This window comes from Muntiacus reevesi, chromosome 4 (assembly GCF_963930625.1).
Source record: "Muntiacus reevesi chromosome 4, mMunRee1.1, whole genome shotgun sequence".
Classification (NCBI taxonomy): domain Eukaryota; kingdom Metazoa; phylum Chordata; class Mammalia; order Artiodactyla; family Cervidae; genus Muntiacus; species Muntiacus reevesi.
Window position 1 is genome coordinate 47,529,631 of NC_089252.1, and position 18,628 is coordinate 47,548,258.

The following is an 18,628-nucleotide window of genomic DNA, read 5'->3' on the forward strand; positions in this document are numbered from 1 at the left end:
CATTCTGTCACACCTGAGCACAGAAAAACCATCTTGTCTACAGACCTTTCCCATTCCTCACAGACTTCCATTTTTCTGTTAACTGGGCAGCAAAGCAGGCCACACTAGTTGCCTGGGGAGGGTGAGGCATCTGTCAGACAGGCGGGATAATTCTGTGAGAGGCTGTAATCAGCACACCTATTACTGTGTTCAAAGAAGCACCATCATGGCTCCCCATCACTCTGCTCACAGACCACCCGTCACTGACCCCCACCTTGCTGGGGCAGCTGGGCAGCAATACAGGAGAAGTCAGGATGGCTGTGCCCGGTGTCCAGTCTTCCTGGGCATCCGCCTTCTCTTGCTTCACCTGGGGTAAGGCCACAACCCAACTCAGGCCAGGGCACTGGGCCTCCTGTGTGAAGGAGGATGGCAGCAGACTTGGTCCCAGCTTCCCTGCACGAGGCTGGGTGGGGTTGGAAAGGGCAGGAGAAGGCGGGACCCTCACCTGCAGCCGAGCTTCTGTGGCAGCCGAGGCTGGGCCAGGCACTGGCACGGGGCTGCTCGCACCCTCCCGTAAGAACACAAGGTCAGTGCCAGGTGGGGGCAGCACAAAGCCGCCGCCCGCTTCCTCCTTCACTGGAGTCTGGGCTCGGTCTGGTTGAGCTGCGGGTGTGGCCAAGGGAGGCTTCAGGGTCTGACCCAGATGGGGCCTTCGAGTAGAGCCAGGCCTCTTTCGACAAGGGTGAGCTGGGGGTGGTGATGCCCCATCTTCGGACTCTGCCCAGACACTTGGCAGGAGCCGCTTCTGTGAGGAGAGGTGGCATGTTATGGCCACCAGGTACAATACTACCCTGCCCTGATCGATGCACCCAACCCCGTTAGTCTCAGCAGGGAATTTCCTTATGGACAAGCCCCTCATCACAAAGGCTGTGAATCTCCTATTGGCAATGATAGTTCCTCCCAGTTTCCTCATTTATCCCAGCACAACATCTGCTAACTGGTGGCAAACCCACTGCCCCACCCACCACTCTGAAGCCACAGGACCCACCTGGCCTGTCCCCACTCACCCTCCAGGCCTGCCTGCCCCTCCCAGGCATCGGGTGGCAGGGGGCACGAGTGGGAGACTGGCACTATTCCTCCCACCCACCAGACCCTTCCTGCTACACCCACCATAGCAAACTGCAGGCACTGGCGCCAGCGACACTTCTGGCGCTTCTGGTTGCTGCCCCCGAATTTGGGCTTGTCACAGCAGAAGTCGCAGTGGCCACAGTCCATCCGCCGCAGGCAGGCTGCACAGGCCCCACACTTGCGGTTCTGCCGACGGTTTGTGTAAGGCTGCTGGGAACAGGGGGTGTGGGGGCTGTCACCAGGATAGTGACAGTGCTGTTCCTGTTCCTCGTCCACCAGCCCCGCTGGAGGGAACTGGTTCGACATTAGTCTTAGCCTGGCTCCCCACTAGTCACACCTCCGTGTCTGCGAGTCCAGCACCAGGCAATATTGTTGTATTGAAAGGCCCTTAATACCATGAGGACGGTGGCTGCTTCAACGCGGTATCCATCGTTCTATCTGCTGGTCCCCCACTAGCTACCAAGATAATGTCTCTGACCCCCACCTCCAGCAGAATTTTGCAGATGCTCCATTAGCTCCCATCACTGCGCCTGGGAGTCCTATGCAGACTTCAGGCACTGTGCCAGCTTTTCCTCTGCAAGCCCCATCAGAGCGTTGGTTTATCTGACACCAGGTCCTGTGACTGCACCTGGGGATCCCATATTAGTTCCTACCCCACTGTCTGCTCAGCCCATACTAGTGTCCATCACTGTGCCTTACTACTCCCCTATTAGGCCCATTGCAGCATCTGCTTCTGTGGGTTAACCAAGCGCCCTGGGAGAGTCTAGGCTTATTCAGGTAGGGTGAGGCCACTCACTAGCTCGTCCTCGTCTACACAGTAATAGATGAATTCAGCAGGTGGCGAGGGGGCCAGGGCTCTGGGGTGCTGCAGAGGCAAATGGGGTGGGGTCAGGGCAGGTAGTTGGTGAGGTTACGGTTGTGCCGTCCCCCTGCCCACCAGGGCCTCACCAGCTCTGGAGACTCTGGAGGCTGCGGTGGAGGAGGTGGAGGAGGTGGAGGCGGTGACTGGGCTCGGGGTGGACGCCGCCGGGGCACCACCTTGGAGTCGCAGCCTCCCCTGCGGCGGCCATGTTTACCCTGCGAGAAAGGCAGAGGCAAGTTTAGGCTTGGTGGCACAGGCAGACACGGAGCACCGCCCCCACCTCAGGTGTGCAGAAAGCATGCGAGGGGAACAGGCAGGCAGAATGTGGGCTGGGGCACTCACAGCAGGGGGAGCCACAGCGAGGGGAGGGCGTCGTTGACATCGCTGATGGTGGCGCCGGAGGCGGTGGGCAAGGTGCTGGCAGACAGGGGCAGGTAGGTGGAGCCAGAGAGGTGAGTGTGAGGTGGGGGAGAAAAAAAGACATGAGGTGCGCAAGGCCAGTTGGAAAGAAGGAAGCAGGAGCACCTCTAACAGCAGAGTAAGCTCTGCCCCAGCCACCATCTGCACCCCCACTCTGACTTACCCGGAGGCAGCGCCGCTGGACGCACTTCCACTGGCGCCGGAGCCCGGGGCGGGGAGGGCGAAGGCAGACTCGACAGCGGCCACAGTCCTCTCGGGTCTGACAGCCCCGGCACACGCCACACCCTCGGCTCTGTGGGGGCCAGAGGTGTGAAGCGTGGGGCCAGGGCTGAGGGCCAGGAGCATGGGTGAACCTTGGGCCCACCCCACCTGCCTGACTCACCCTTTCCACAATGCGGAGGCACCGTCTTCGCTCACACTTGCAGAACAGCCCCGAGGCCACATCGCGGGGCAGCTGCAGGAGGCAGGTGGAGCAGGCCCCGCAGTCTTCCTTCACCTGGCAGGCCGTGCACTCCCCACAGCCCACACGCTGCCAGGAACGGTGGGGCAAGGTCACGGGTCCAGGCAGAGCGGCTCCAGGAGCACCGCCCCTCACGTGTCTGCTGACCCCACATTAACCCCCATCACCACGTCTGCGTCTGCCTCATCACTGTGGCTAACTAGGGATGAGCCACCATCACTGCAGCCGTAAACGACATCTACTCTCCCCTGTGACCCTGATCAGTGTCTACTGACCAACTTCCATTACTGTTGACTGCCTGCAGCTAGCTCCCTACAAAATGACCCTGACACCAGTGGGTCCATACTGTTCCTTCAGACTCTGACCAGCCACCATCACATCCTGCTCCCACCACACACTTGTGAGGAGGAAGTAGGCTGTGCTTACCTTAAACATCCTCTGCTCCCGATTGAAAGCGATCCTCTGTGCTATAGGGAGGGAGAGAGAAATGTTAAAGGAGCATCAGGTATCTGACCTCATGACTCCCTCTGGTCTGTTGCCTACCATCAGCCCCTAGCCAAGTATCTGTGTGCCAGGCTGACACCGAGGCTGCTCCAGCTCTACCTCCCAGTGCCCCAGGGGCTGCTCACCTCGGCAGTCCTTGCACAAAGTCTTGAGCCGCTGCCTTCGGGTACCATCTCCTGAAAAGCTGATTCCACAGTTCTCACAGCACCTAGGATGGGAAACGTGGGTGTGGGGCCCTGAGTGTACGCCCAACCACAACCCTCACGGACTTGACTCTAGCCCAACACTCACCCAGGTGCAGGAAGTGAAGCTGGGACTGTGTCAGTGTCAGCCTTGGTGTCATCCCTTGGTGTCTCCTTCCTGACTTCACTCTTCTGAGGTCCAACCTGACACTTCCGAGCCTTGACTGGCTTCGAAGGCTTCTTCCGCTTCCTGCTGGTGATGGCCAAGGAATGGGCCTGGAAAATGAGAGCAAGGGCAGGAAGGATGGAGACCCATGGGTGGGTGTCAGGAGGCTCAGCACCTGTGCCCGAGTACTTCACACCATACAGTACCTTGGGGGATGGATAGCAGAGGACGCCTTGTTTGAAGTCAAAGAGGGTGAGATCACACGCAGGGCCCAGGTATCGGGTCAGCTCAACTTTGCTCCGGATCCTGTCTCCTGTGGGGCTGAGGATGGGCCAGGAAGGTTGGTACCTAGCTGGAGCCATTGCCACTCCACCCATACAACCCTCCCACAGGGCTGATGAACAGTCCTGTAGAGCTGGTGGGATACAGGAAGCAGCCTGGGATCAACCTATGAACCCCAACCAAGAAACTACCCCAAGTAACTCCAAACAGCAGGAATATAAAAGGTGTATAAATGCCAGCATGTAGACAAACATTAATAAATAATATAAATGTAAATAGATATGCACAGATTTATAATGTCTGCTACTACTGGTATTTCACATAAGTGAAAGGAAATACAAATAGCAACACAAATAAATAACATACATGTATTAGCATTATATACTACGTACACAAAATTTATACAAGAAAAAAACATGTTTTAAACATAGCTGGCTCTTGAACAACACATGTATAAACTGCACAGGTTCACTTACACATGAATTTTTTTTCAATAAATATATTGAAAAATTTTTTGGAGAATTGTGACTATTTAAAACAATTCGATGAATCATGTGGTCTAGAGATATTGAAAAAATTAAGAAAAAGGTGTGTCACAAATGCATAATATATATGTAGATACTAGTCTATTTTATCATTTACCACCGTAAGATATATATATATGAAGTCTATTATAAAAAGTTAAAATTTACCAAAACATGTACACAAATACTTAATAACATCATATGTGGCACCATTTGCAGTCAAGAAAAACATAAACAGAAGTAAAGATGCAGTATTACATCATAACTGCACAAAATTAACTGTAGCACATATCATACTACTATAATCATCTCACAGCCACCTCCTGTTGCTGCTGCAGTGAGCTCAGGTGTTGCAAGTATTTACTTCAAATGGCATGGAAGGCTAATCATCTGAGTGAGCAGTTTGCTTCTCCATAAAATTGAGCGTCACGGTAGAAAGTGCCCTTTTGCAGTGGTTTTTCTCATGTCATTTTCATCATATTTAGTGCAAAACTGTAAGCTTTTAATAACACCTTGGGACCCGTAACGAAGTGTCACTTGTGATACTGGAAGTGCTCCCAAGAAGCAGAGAAAAGTCATAACATTACAGGAAAAAGCTGAATAGCTTGACATGTACCGTAGATTGAGGTCTGCAGCTGTAGTTGCCCGCCAATTCAAGATTAATGAATCCAGTATAAAGTGAAAGTGAAAGTGTTAGTCACTCAGTCGTGTCCGACTCTTTGTGACCCCATGGACTACAGCACACAAGGCTCTCCTGTCCATGGGATTCTTCAGGCAAGAATACTGGAGTGGGTTGCCATTTCCTTCTCCAGGGGATCTTCCTGACCCAGGGATGGAACCTGGGTCTCCTGCATTGCAGGCTGATTCTTTACCATCTGAGCCACCAGGGGGGCCATCTACTGTAAGGACTATCATTTAAAAAAAAGAAAGGAAGAAAAACAAAGGGAACTCAGGCACTGTTGCTGCAACTATGCCAGCAGCTCGAAAACCTTGTACTTTTTGCAAAATTGTTTTTATCTTGTACTGAAAATGCAGCTTTTATGTGCATGCATGATTGCTATAAGAAAGTCATACCTATAAATTATAACAAGATTTGAGAAAAAGTCAAGTCATTATATGACAATTTAAAGCAAAAGGAAGGTGAAGGCTCTAAAACTGGGTAATTCAATGCCAGCAAAGGGTGGTTTAGCTTAACAAAAGTCAAGATAACAGAAAAAGCGGCTTCTGCTAACCAGGAGACAGCAGACAAGTTCCCAGACGCCACTAAGAAAATCACTGAGGACAAAGGCTATCTGCCTGAACAAAGTTTTAATGGAGATGAAAGTATCGTATTCTGAAAAGAGGGAAAAAAAAAAAAAAAAAAAAACGGTGCAAAGGACATTTGTTAGTAAGAAAGAGAAGTGAGCACCAGGATTTAAGGCAGGAAGGGATAAAATAACTCTACTGTTTTGTGCAAATGCAGTCAGGTTTACGATCAGGACTGCCCTTATTAATAAAGCTGCTAACCCTCAAGCCTTGAAGGGAAAAGATAAACACCAGCTGCCAGTCTTTTGGTTGTACAAGAAGGTCTTGACAGTGAGAACCATTTTTTTTTTAATGGTTCCATTGATGCTCTGTCAGGAGGTACCTCACCAGTTAAGGGACAGCTTTTAAAGTTTGTTTGACATTGGGCAATGCCCTGACCACTCAGAACCCCATGAAGTCAACAGCAAAGATGTTGAAGTGGTTTGTTTGCCCCCAAACACAATGTCTAATCCAGCCTCTAGATCAGAGGGTTATAAAGGACCTTTGTGGCTCCTTACACGCAGAACTCTATGGAAAGAACTGACAACACTATCGAGAATCTTCAAAGACAGAACATCCTAAAAGTCTGGAAAGATTACACCATTGAAGATGCCATCATCCTTACAGAAAAGAGTACGAAAGTCATCAAGTGCAAAACAATAACCTCCTGCTAGAGAAACTGTGTCCAGATGTTGGGTATGACTTCCCAGAATTCACAGCGAAGTTAATCAAGGAGATCATCAAAGAGACTGTAGATATGGCAAACGTCAGGGAGAGGATGAAGAGTTTCAAGACATCGATCTTGGACTCAAGAGCTAACAGACATCACACCAGAGGAATTAACACAAGACAACTTGATAGAGATGACTGCTGCTGAACCAGTACCGGATAATGAGGAAGATGAAGGAAGAGTGCCAGAAAAAAACTGACATTAGACAATCTAGCAGAAGGGTTCTGATATTCAAGACCACTTTTTATTTTACATGACATAGGCACTGAAATTAAAGCGAACAGAGGAAGAAAGATTGAGACAATGTAGAAACATTTCTGGAGAACTGAAAAAGCAAAAAAAAAAAAAAAAAGAGAAAAATTACAGTGCATTTCTATAAAGTTACACGAAGTGTCTCTGCCTCTCCTGCCTCCCCCCACCTCCTCCTCCTTTTGCCTCTGCCACCCCTCTTCAGCAAGACGAAATCCCCTTTCTCTTCCTCCTCAGCCTACTCAACATGAAGATGACAAAGATGAAAACCTTTGTGATGATCCACTTCCACTTAATAAATAGTAAATAATAACCAGGCTGTACAGTTAAAAATTATCTATCACGTTTGTGGCTGAGTGTCCTTGTGTGAAAATCTAACAATTGTAAGGCAAGAACTATATGAGAATTTCCCTGGTGGTCCAGTGGTTAAGTATCTGCCTGCCAATGCAGGGGACTTGGGTTTTGATTCCTTGTCCAGGAAAATTCCACATGCCATGGGGCAACTAAGCCCATGCGTTGCAACTACTAAAGTCCAGGCACCTATAGCCTGTGCTCTGCAACAAGAGAAGCCACCACAATGAGAAGTCCATGCCAGCAACAAAGAGTGGCCCTTACTTGCCACAACAAGAAAAAGCCCCCGAGCAGCAACCAAGACCCAGTGCAACCAAAACAAAAGAAGAAGTGTATGAGACATTTCTGTGTCACCATCATCATCACTGCCCAAGTATTCATCTATGCAAGACTCGAAATGGATAGCCTATCTTTATTCAGGCATTTATAGGTGAGTGGCATTTAATATAAAATTAATAATGTGTTAGCTTTCTTACTGTTTTATAACTATAGAATTACATTACCATACAGTATGCCTCGCTCCCTGGTTAATTAAAGAAACTGCCTATCAACACAGGTAAGTGGCTTGAAAAAACAAAAAAAAAATACAACAATGTAACAACACTGTATCATGAATATGATTATAATACTATGTGCCATAAAAACTTTATAACAATTTATTCATTAGTGTACAGGCTAGGCTACCAGAAGGCAACCATATTGCTCCTTCTCAGTTATCAATGCATGAATTGTCATACCTGTAAATAAACATAAATTTTTCATATTATGTTTTCATTTTTGATATCTGATATTAGTAATATGTATAAGATCTACAATGCCTTGTATCATATAAGATAATATTCCTGTAGGCACTTGACAGTCAGGCAACTTATCCTGTAAACAGATGATGTAAATTTAATGTATTGCTAAATACAGCACAGTGCTGTGAATGAACTTCGTCTTCCTTATGATTTTCTCCTTTTTGGGCTGCACCACTCAGTCTATGGGATCTCAGTTCCCCAAACAAGGACTGAACCTGGGCCACAGCAGTGAAAGTGTGGAATCCTAAACACTAGGCAACCAAGGAACTCCCACATGACTTTCTTTAATCTGTTCTCCAGCTTATTTTCCCAAAAGAATACAGTATATAATACATACAACATACAAAGTATGTGTTAGCCAACGATTTGTTATTGATAAGGCTTCCAGTCAACAGTAGGCTATTAGTAGTTAAGCTTTTAAGGAGTCAAAAGTTATATTTTTGACTGCATAGGGGATGGGCTCTCTAATCCCTACATGGTTCAAGGGTCAAGTGTATATGTACAAACAATATACATACTAGTGTAAACAAATAAATGCAACTACATACAAAACAAAGCATAAGTCACTGATGTTGGGAGATAATACTACACAGGTCACTCACATTTTTGCATGTCTTGCAAGAGAGGCACTGACTACCCTTTGCAACGAGCTATCTTTTCAAGGATGTGTGTACAGCATCAGCCTTGGAAGATAAGAGAGGGTGTTCTTCCAGAGCAAGGGAAGGCATCCTTACTGTCCTAACATTACTAAAGATTAGATTCCTTAAGCTCGGAGTCCCTTTCCTACAACAGTGTATGTGCAGATGCTAATTAAGTAGCCCTCCTCATGTCACCCTGTGGGAACTGGCATTTGGGGAACTGGCACAATAATGATGACATACTGGATACTGCTGATGCAGTGAGTAATAATACTGTCTTTCACCTCTGACCTCGGGGTCCCATATCTCCTACTGGCCTCCCCAAAACTGAAACACACTCAATTGTCACCCTGCCCTAATTTGGGTAAAACCTCTGGCCTCTTCTATTATTAATCACTGCACTTATTTTGAAAATTTTATAAAAACTGTAAATATGTGAATAACTACAATATAGACAAAAATATTATATTTATTTATAAGCATAATAATAAATGTAATTCTAATTACAATTTTACTGTATTCCTCTAAGCAAACAGCAACTTACACACAAAAAAGTTTAGAAAATTTAATAACTACATGACTAACATATTCTAAAAGACCTCAAATCCTTAAACGTAACTTTGTAAACACATATTTTCATGTATTTATAGTCAATTCTCATTATTCACAGTAATTCTGTTCTATAAAGTCACTTTAAACACTGAATTAGTGAGCACAGAATCACTGCTCCTAGAGGGACTACAGGTCAAGTTCCTGTAAACCTCTGGTCACATTTTTGTCAACCAATCAGTATATAACCTTGTTTTATGTGTGCTTCTGTTTAAAGACACCTTGCTTAATACAGTCCTCTTACAAATAATTAACTACATGGCCTTTGAATGATTTAAAACTCGGAGTTTTGGAAGTCATCTGTGTTACACAGGCTCCTTTGTCAATGTCCTTGTAAACCAAGCCAGCCTCATCAGCATTGAAAACCTACTCTTCCTCATAACTCTTTGCCGATACAGCACCTATAAGGTGTTTTTTAAAATTCTTCCACAGACTCTTTTATCTGCAAAACCTGCCTCGCTTGAAAATTTAACACTTTTCACAGAGTATCACCTCTGGAAATGTGTGAGCTAGCCAGCACCAGCTGAAACTGGCTTACCGTTTCTGTAACCCTGGGAACATCACAGCCGATGTCCTTTGCTTCTGGCTTCACCACACTGTCCACAAAACTCTGGTCACTATCTCAAGAAACCACAGATTTAGCCACTTTTCCATCTTTTCCTTAGCTTTATCATGGACCATAGACGTTACTTTAGCACTTCCTGGAGCAGCCTTACATACTAATTGGCTAATTTCCTCTTCTTTTTCTAGATATACTGCCTTTTTGATTCATTAACATTGAACTCACAGCCAATAGCACTGCAACTCATGCCTGAATGAAGCTTATTTAACACGCATTTTCTCCATATGGCACAGAACAGACTTCCTGCCCTTGCATCACTGTACAGCACTTCAACACTACACTCAGGGCAACTCTGCAGAGCAAAACCACCATTCAAAAGTTCAAAAACAGGACACAAAGGAGCCCTCAAAAAGGACACTTGTTTACAGCATAAGAGCTACAGTAAGAAATCTTCATTCAATCTTGGCTGGGAACACATGCATCAGGCGACCTATTTTTTGCCGCTCTGTGCATATCCACAAAAGATCATGAAAACACAGTGAGTATGACTTCGGGGGTACAAAGAACAAATCTTAGTGAGGAACCAAATCTTCAAATATGGAACCTGCAGATAACAAGGATCAACTGTACATGCATAATTTAATTACCCATAAATGTAATCACACTGCCCCGATTTCACCCTGCCTAACCAGGTTCAGTCCTAACCCCTTTGTCCACAACCCACCCAGTACCTCTGGTAGTAGGTGTCTGAGCGTCCGCAGGTGGCACCTGACTTGCGAAAAACCTCACGGCGCTTCCAGCCGGGGCCCAGGGCTGGGCAGTCCAGCCAGTCCTCAGCCATGGGGACCACGGGAAGAAGCAGCGGCCTGCAACATGGAAGAGGCAGTGGGAAAAACTAAGGCTTTGGAAAGGGACATGTTGTGCCACACAAACCTGTGTTTCTATTCATGCTTGTTTAAGACCTAGGACCTGCCACAAGCAACTGGCCAACATAAGGAAGGGTAAAGCCCCATTCCCACTTCGTTCTTCTCTATCCTGAGCCCAGGAGCTTGTCATCACCCCCGCCCCCTTCTTGATCTGGCAGCCTTATCCTCAACCCAAGGGTCCCCATCCTCAACGAATTCCTCATTCTCACCGTCCTAATCCCCAGTTCCTCCCTAGCCTCAGCCAGAGAGACCGCATTCCTCACATCTCTAGAGCGAGAGGCCCCCCATAGGACTCGGCTACCTCAGTACCCTAACCTCCCATTTACTCCCTTCCTTGATCCAAGAGTCACTAACTTTCTTTTTTAACCCTTTCATACCTTTCCTGTCTGCTGTCCTCTTATCCTTCTACCTCAGTATTACTGCCTCCATTTCCCGTGTCCTCTGCCAAAGAACCCCCAGCTCCGTTGCATCTTTGACCTGAACAGCCCCTCATTCCCTTCGTACCCTACTCCGAATGCCTCCCATTTCACTTTCGCTCTGTCAGTGTTTTGAATCACAATTGCTTCCCAAGTCTCCGAACCCTCCCTATTTCCCTCTTCTGCAGTTAACAGGTTTTCTTTGGCGTCCTCACCCTCCGTTCCTCTCATCAGCTTCAGACACCCTGATTTCTTCCTTCAGCATCTGACCCCCCACCCCATTCCTCTCTTGGTCCAACACCAAGCCATCCCTAACTGTTGGCGTTCTGATCCCCCTATGTCTCATCGTCCTCCATGTGAGACGCCCGTCCCTCCCTTTCAGCATTCCAACTCCTCATTCTCCCCGTCATCAGCCCAAGGGCCGCTCATTTTTTCCCTTTAGCATCCTGGACCCCCATTTCGCTCTCCTTAACCCGAGAGGCCCCGATATCTCCCCTCTGCGTTCGGGTCCTCCACATGCCTCTCCGTCCTTGTCCAAGAGCCCGACACTTCCACCTGTCAGCCTTCGGAGCCCCCAGCCCTCCCTGTCCTCCGCCTAAATCTTCCCAAGCCTCCCTTCAATATTCCGAGGCCGCCATTCCTCCCACTCATCGGCCCGAGGGCCCTTCATTGCTCTCCGTCAGCGTTCTGAGCCTCAATCCTTCTCAATTCTCCGCCTGAGCGGTGTCCATTTCTACCCCCCTTGACCGTCTCACCAGCTCGGCTCCCGGCTGGTACCTTCCACCGTTCTAGGTCCGCGGACCCATGGCGAGAATCCCGCCCGTGGCTCCCGCCTTCTCGGCTCCTCGCCTTCCTCCTCCGCAGCCGCTTCCTCTGAAGCTGTAGCTGTCGCCGCCGCGGCCGTTCGTTGCTCCAGGAACCGGAAATCCGCTGTCCCTCTCGCGGGCTCCGCCCCCTGGCGGGACGCCTGCGCGCTAATACCTCGGAGCGTGGGTCGTGAACAGAAAAGGTCCACGCCTGCGTGTTGACTCCGGCGGAGGCGCGCGCCCCTTTAGACGGGGCCTGCTGCGCTTGCGCACTGACGCCCAAAGAGGCTCGTGCCTCTTTACAAACCCGCAGAGCTTGTGCACCTCGCTTGTGCTCATCCTCCCAGCTTGTGGTCACGTGTGCTTTCCTATCCAAGCCTGAGGGGAGGTGGAGGAATGGGATTGGATTTAGTCTCTTATTGGAGGTCCCCGCAGGAGGTAACTGGGAGGGAGGGGCGGAAAAGGCTGGGTCTGTAAGTCGTCTTCGCCCACTCTGTAACCTTGTTTGCGCATGTGCTTTACCGTTCCTCCTGTCAAGGAAAAATGAATCAGTAGTCGGTCTGAAGAAGAAATAGGAGATTTTATTTGCGCCAATCTGAGGGCTCTAAACTTAAAGACAGTGTTTCAGAAAACTCTATGGATTGTTCCATTTGTTTTCATTGGAAGACAGTTATATACATTTTTGAATCGGAGGATATAGATACATATATCACAGTGACACATTTTACTTAAAGTTCAGAAGAGATATTGAATAGCTGGACCAGGCTGACTCCGTGTTTTTCAGCTCCATTGTAGGACTAAGACCCACAATTCTACCTCTTCTCTTTTCTGCATGATTGAGCTTTAGCCTACTCACAAGGAATGCGCCCTGCCAGAGAAGCTCAGTATCAACTTTTACCCTTGCCTTCATCTGTTAGGAAAATTGAAGAATGCCTTTTGCTGATACAGACGGTCAATGATTTTTGAGGAATAAAAGTTGTGAGACCCCTGGGGGAGGGGAAAACAAAAAACCTGGTTCCCGTTGGCATGGTTGTGCTTCTTCGTTAGTAATGAAATCAAGGGCTAACCTGAGAAGACCCGCCAAACCTAACCTGCCATGCTTACTTTCAGTTGCTTGCTTTTAGTTGATTTTAAACTAAACTTCCACTAGCTTCCTTATATGTAATACCTCTGACATGTGGATCACTGTAGTTAACAGTTGCTTAAGTTATTTTTCAGTAACATGGAGCTGGTTTTTGGCCAGTTCAGACCACTTGAGACTACCAACTATCCAACTGGGCCTGCATAAGTGTCAGATGGATGATGTTTTAGCATCACAGGGTGAAAAACTCCACCCTCAGAACATGCTAACACTGCCATTTTATGAACATGTCTCCTTTGAAGAGCCATAAAGCTTAACTAAACCACTCTAATTACCTCACTTTCCTTACTTCCAATCACCTTTGGCCATGATCAGACCTCCCTACCTCTTTATCTCATAAATGTTCCTAAAACCTATCTTCAAAAGAAGATGCTACACATGGACATCACTGAATGGTCCATACTGAAATCAGACTGAGTGTATTATTTGCAGCTAAAGTTGGAGAAGGTCTATACAGTCAGTAAAAAGAAGACTGGGAGCTGACTGTGGTTCAGATCATGAACTCCCTATTGCAAAACTCAGACATAAATTGAAAAAAACTACAGAAAACCACTAGACCATTCATGTATGACCTAAATCAAATCCCTGATGATTATACGCCAGGAGTGACAAATAGATTCAAGGGATTCGATCTGATAAGAGCACCTGAAGAGCTGTGGACATAGATTTGTAACTTTGTACAGGTGACTGTGATCAAAACCATCCCCAAGAAGAAGAAATGTAAGAAGACAAAATGGTTATCTGAGGAGGCCTTACAAATTGCTGAGAAAAGAAGAGAAGCAAAAGACAAAGGAGAAAAGGAGAGATATAGCCATCTGAATACAGAGTTCCAAAGAGTAGCAAGGAGAGATGAGCAAGACTTCCTAAGTGAACAATGCAAAGAAATAGAACAACAGAATGGGAAAGACTAGAGATCTCTTCAAGAAAATTAGAGATCTCCTCAAGGAAATCACCTGCCAGAGGCATTCCAAGAGCTCAAGAAAAACCTTGTGCCACAACAGGAAGCCCCACAGAGACTGAGGCAGACCGGTCTTTGAGTGTTTGGGTGTCTCCTCCAGAGGTACGGGTCAGCAGTGGCCTGCTGCAGGGGCTCTAGGTGCAGCAGACTTGAATATGACATAAGCCCTATTGGAGGAGGTTGCCGTTAACCCCACCATAGAGCCACCAGAATGTACATAAGATGGGGGAAACAGACTCTGGGAGGGCACAAACAAAAGTTTGTGTGCACCAGGACCCAGGAGAAAGCAGCAGTGGCCCCACAAGAGACTGACCCAGACTTGCCCAGGAGTGTCCGGTGGAGGTGTGGGTGGCCTGCTGCAGAGTCGGGCACTGAGTGTGGCAGTGCCTGCACCAGACCTTTTGAAGGAGGTCACATTATCTTCATTATCTCCACCATAGTTTGGCCTCAGGTCAAACAACAGGGAGGGAATGCAGCCCCGCTCATCAACAGAAAATTGGATTTAAGATTTACTGAGCATGGCCCCGCCCATCAGAGCAAGACCCAATTTCCCCCTCAGTCAGTCTCTCCCATCAAGAAGCCTCCGTAAGCCTCCTCCTTATCCCTCAGAGGGCAGACAGAATGTAACCCACAGCCACAGAAAACTAATCAAACTGATCACATGGACCACAGCCTTGTCTAACTCAATGAAACTATGAGCCATGCCATGTAGGGCCACCCACAACAGACAGGTCATGGTGGAGAATTCTGACAAACTGTGGTCCACTGGAGAAGGGAATGGCAAACCACTTCACTATTCTTGCCTTGAAAACCTCATGAACAGAATGAAAAGGCAAAATATAAGACCCTGAAATATGAACTCCCCAGGTTGGTAGGTGCCCAATATGCTACTGGAGAAGAGTGGAGAAATAACTCCAGAAAGAATGTTGCAATGTAGCCAAAGCAAAAACAACACCCAGTTGTGGATGTGACGGGTGATAAAAGTAAAATCTGATGCTATAAAGAACAATATTGGATAGGAACCTGAAATGTTAGGCTGATGAATCAAGGTAAATTGGAAGTGGTCAAACAGAAGATGGCAAGAGTCAACATCAACATTTTAGGAATCAGTGAACTAAAATGAACTGGAAGGGTGAATTTAACTCAGATGACCATTATGTCTTCTACTGTGGACAAGAAACCCTTAAAAGAAATGGAGTAGCCTTCATAGTCAACAGAAGAGTCAGAAATGCAGTACTTAGGTGCAATCTCAAAAATGACAGAATGATCTCTGTTCATTTCCAAGGCAAACCATTCAATATCACAGTAATCCAAGTCTATGTCCCAACCAGTAATGCTTAAGAAGCTGAAGTTGAAGAGTTCTATGAAGACCTACAAGACCTTCTAGAAGTATAACACACACACACACAGAGAGATGCCCTTTTCATCCTTGGGGACTAGAATGCAAAAGTAGGAAGTCAAGAGATACCTGGAATAACAGGCAAGTTTGACCTTGGAGTACAAAATGAAGCAGGGCAAATGCTCACAATTTTGCCAAGAGAATGCACTGGTAATAGCAAACACCCTCTTCCAACAACACAAGAGAAGATTCTACACATGGACATCACTAGGTGATCCATAGTGAAATCAGATTTATTATATTCTTTGCAGCCAAAGATGGAGAAACTCTATAAAGTCAACAAAAACAAGACCAGGAGCTGACTGGGGCTCAGATCATGAACTCCTTATTGCCAAATTCAGACTTAAATTTGGTCTAGGGAAATGGTCTAGGGAAAACCACTAGACCATTCAGGTATGACCTATCAAATCCCTTTTGGTTATACAGTGAAAGTGGCAAACAGATTCAAGGGATTTGATCTGAAAGACAGTGCCTGAAGAGCTATAGATGGAAGTTCATGACATTGTACAGGACGCAGGGATCACAACCATCCCCAAGAAAAAGAAATGCAAAAAGGTAAAATGGTTGTCTGAGGAGGCCTTACAAATAGCTGTGAAAAGAAGAGAAGTGAAAGGCAAAGAGAAAAGGAAAGCTATACCCATCTGAATGCAGAGTTCCAAAGAATAGCAAGTAGAGATAAGAAAGTTTTCTTAAGTGAACAATAGAAAGAAATAGAGAAAAACAATAGGATGGGAAAGACTAGAGATCTCTTCAAGAAAATTAGAGATACCAAGGGAACATTTCATGCAAAGATGGGCTCAATAAAGGACAGAAATGGTATGGACCTAACAGAAGCAGAAGATGTTAAGAAGAGGTGGCAAGAACACCCAGAAGAACTGTATAAAAAAGATCTTCATGACCTAGATAATCACGATGGTGTGATCACTCACCTAGAGCCAGACATCCTGGAAGGTGAAATCAAGTGGGCCTTAGGACATATCATTACGAACAAAGCTAGTGGAGGTGATGGAATTCCAGTTGAGCTATTTCAAATCCTAAAAGATGATGCTTTGAAAGTGCTGCACTCAATATGCCAGAAAATCTGGAAAACTCAGCAGTGGCCACAGGACTGGAAAAGGTCAGTTTTCATTCCAATCCCAAAGAGAGGCAATGCAAAGAATGCTCTAACTACCACACAATTGCACTCGTCTCACACGCTTGCAAAGTAATGCTCAAAATTCTCCAAGCCAGGCTTCAGCAATACGTGAACTATGAACTTCCAGATGTTCAAGCTGGTTTTAGAAAAGGCAGAGGAACCAGAGATCAAATTGCCAACATCTGCTGGATCATCGAAAAAGCAAGAGAGTTCCAGAAAAACAACTATTTCTGCTTTATTGATTATGCCAAAGGCTTTGACTGTGTGGATCACAATAAACTGTGGAAAATTCTGAAAGAGATGGGAATACCAGACCACCTGACCAGCCCCTTGAGAAATGTGTATGCAGGTCAGGAAGCAACAGTTAGAACTGGACATGGAACAACAGACTGGTTCCAAATAGGAAAAGGAGTATGTTGAGGTTGTTTATTGTCACTATGCTTATTGAAATTACATGAAGAGTACATCATGAGAAATGGTGGGCTGGATGAGACACAGACTGGAATCAAGGTTGCTGGGAGAAATATCAATGACTCAGGTATGCAGATGATACCACCCTTATGGCAGAAAGTGAAGAAGAACTAAAGAGCCTCTTGATGCAAGTGAAAGAGGATAGTGAAAAAGTTGGTTTAAAGCTCAACATTCAGAAAACTAAGATCTTGGCATCTGGTCCCATCACTTCATGGAAAATAGATGGGGAAACAGTAGAAACAGTGACACACTTTATTTTTGGGGGGACTCCAAAATCACTGCAGATGGTGACTGCAGCCATGAAATAAAAGATGCTTACTCCTTGAAGAAAAGTTATGACTGACATAGACAGCATATTAAAAAGCAGAGACATTACTTTGCCAACAAAGGTCCATCTCATCAAGGCTATGGTTTATCCAGTAGTCATGTATGGATGTGAGAGTCAGACTATAAAGAAAGCTAAGTGCCAAATAATTGATGCTTTTGAACTGTGGCATTGGAGAAGACTCTTGAGAGTCCCTTGGACTGCAAGGAGATTCAACCAGTCCATCCTAAAGGAAATCAGTCCTGAGGGTTCATTGGAAGGACTGATGTTAAAGCTGAAACTCCAATACTTTGGCCACCTGATGTGAAGGACTGACTCATTTGGAAAGACCCTGATGCTGAAAAGATTGAAGGCATGAAGAGAAGGGGATGACAGAGGATGAGATGTTTGGATGGCATATATGAGGCTGTCACGGCTAACGCCATGACAGGCAGCCTAGATTAGGAGTAGGCCTGGTTTCCCGGGGTAACATAATTATCAGGCCACCTGGAGCCAGCCAATCAACATGTGCCTAGCAAGAAAAAGGGAACCTATCAGGGGAAAACTGAAAGCCCACAAGGATTGGGCCAACAAAAATTGCCTTGCAACTGTGTAACCAATCCGCTTGCGCCAACTAATAATTGTACCCAATAAATACCCGAGAGAACTGGGGCTCAGGGCCTTTTCGTCCTCACACCCTTGGTGAGAGCAGGAGGCCCTGGCTCGAGTCAGTAATAAATTCCCCTGTTGCAAGTTGCATTGTCTCGAGGAGTCTTCTTTCCCAATCAGGGATTCAGACTACGGGCAGAACATTTTTGGGCTCGTCCGGGATCCCTTGACCGGGGAAGAATGCTCTTTGGAACAAAGGGGAAAAATGACAGGTAATAGCACCGGTGCTCAGGCAGGTCTGGAAAAGTCCAGTGTAAATCCGAGGCCCTGCTAAAAGGCAGGAAGGTGTCTGGCGTGAGGGAAAGCTTTCCGTGAGGGAACGGATTGGCCGTTCTGGCCGGCATGAGGCCGAGGCCAGCGAGCATGCTGGAAGGCAGCCGACTTTGCGGGAAGGAGACTTCCTCTCCTAAGCCCGAATCTGGGGAACAGTGGACGCCATTCGGTAAGGTGACCCTTGTTCCAGAGGATAGGGAGACTCAGGGAGTCCCGCCCCCCAGTTCTGTGTTGTCGGCCAATATGTGTCTGTCTATGTGTTTTTCTATGCCCTTTTGCATCTGTATAACTGCCGACATTGTCTCCTGTCTGGTTGTTCTCTGGTGTGTCGTTGTCTACTTCCTCCTATAAAGCCTTGGAGCCTAATTTCTGTTTCTGAGAGTTTCAGTGAACAGGCAGA

General features: G+C 46.8%; 1 protein-coding gene across 50 annotated transcripts in view; it reads right to left on the reverse strand.

Annotated features, from left to right (window-relative positions):
* MBD1 (methyl-CpG binding domain protein 1) overlaps positions 1-11,987 on the reverse strand; it is a 54,441-nt gene extending 42,454 nt beyond the window's left edge. For 5 of the 50 annotated variants that reach the window (XR_010662908.1, XM_065932703.1, XM_065932708.1 and 2 more), the window contains exons 1-14: positions 11,828-11,961; positions 10,462-10,596; positions 3,908-4,022; positions 3,645-3,811; positions 3,479-3,561; positions 3,276-3,316; positions 2,772-2,918; positions 2,553-2,681; positions 2,312-2,386; positions 2,056-2,184; positions 1,904-1,972; positions 1,150-1,317; positions 485-784; positions 254-391 (exon numbers count right to left, since the gene is read on the reverse strand). Coding sequence is in view for 40 of the 50 variants with exons in the window: in XM_065932703.1 (XP_065788775.1) it covers positions 254-391; positions 485-784; positions 1,150-1,317; positions 1,904-1,972; positions 2,056-2,184; positions 2,312-2,386; positions 2,553-2,681; positions 2,772-2,918; positions 3,276-3,316; positions 3,479-3,561; positions 3,645-3,811; positions 3,908-4,022; positions 10,462-10,571 (1,671 nt within the window). In the remaining 10 variants the exon portion in view is untranslated. Of the gene's footprint in view, positions 1-253; positions 392-484; positions 785-1,149; positions 1,318-1,903; positions 1,973-2,055; positions 2,185-2,311; positions 2,387-2,552; positions 2,682-2,771; positions 2,989-3,275; positions 3,317-3,478; positions 3,562-3,644; positions 3,812-3,907; positions 4,023-10,461; positions 10,597-11,827 lie in introns of those variants that run through there. The other 45 variants (XR_010662909.1, XM_065932690.1, XM_065932707.1 and 42 more) reach the window with 18 other exon arrangements.
* Between the last annotated feature and the right edge of the window lie 6,641 nt (positions 11,988-18,628).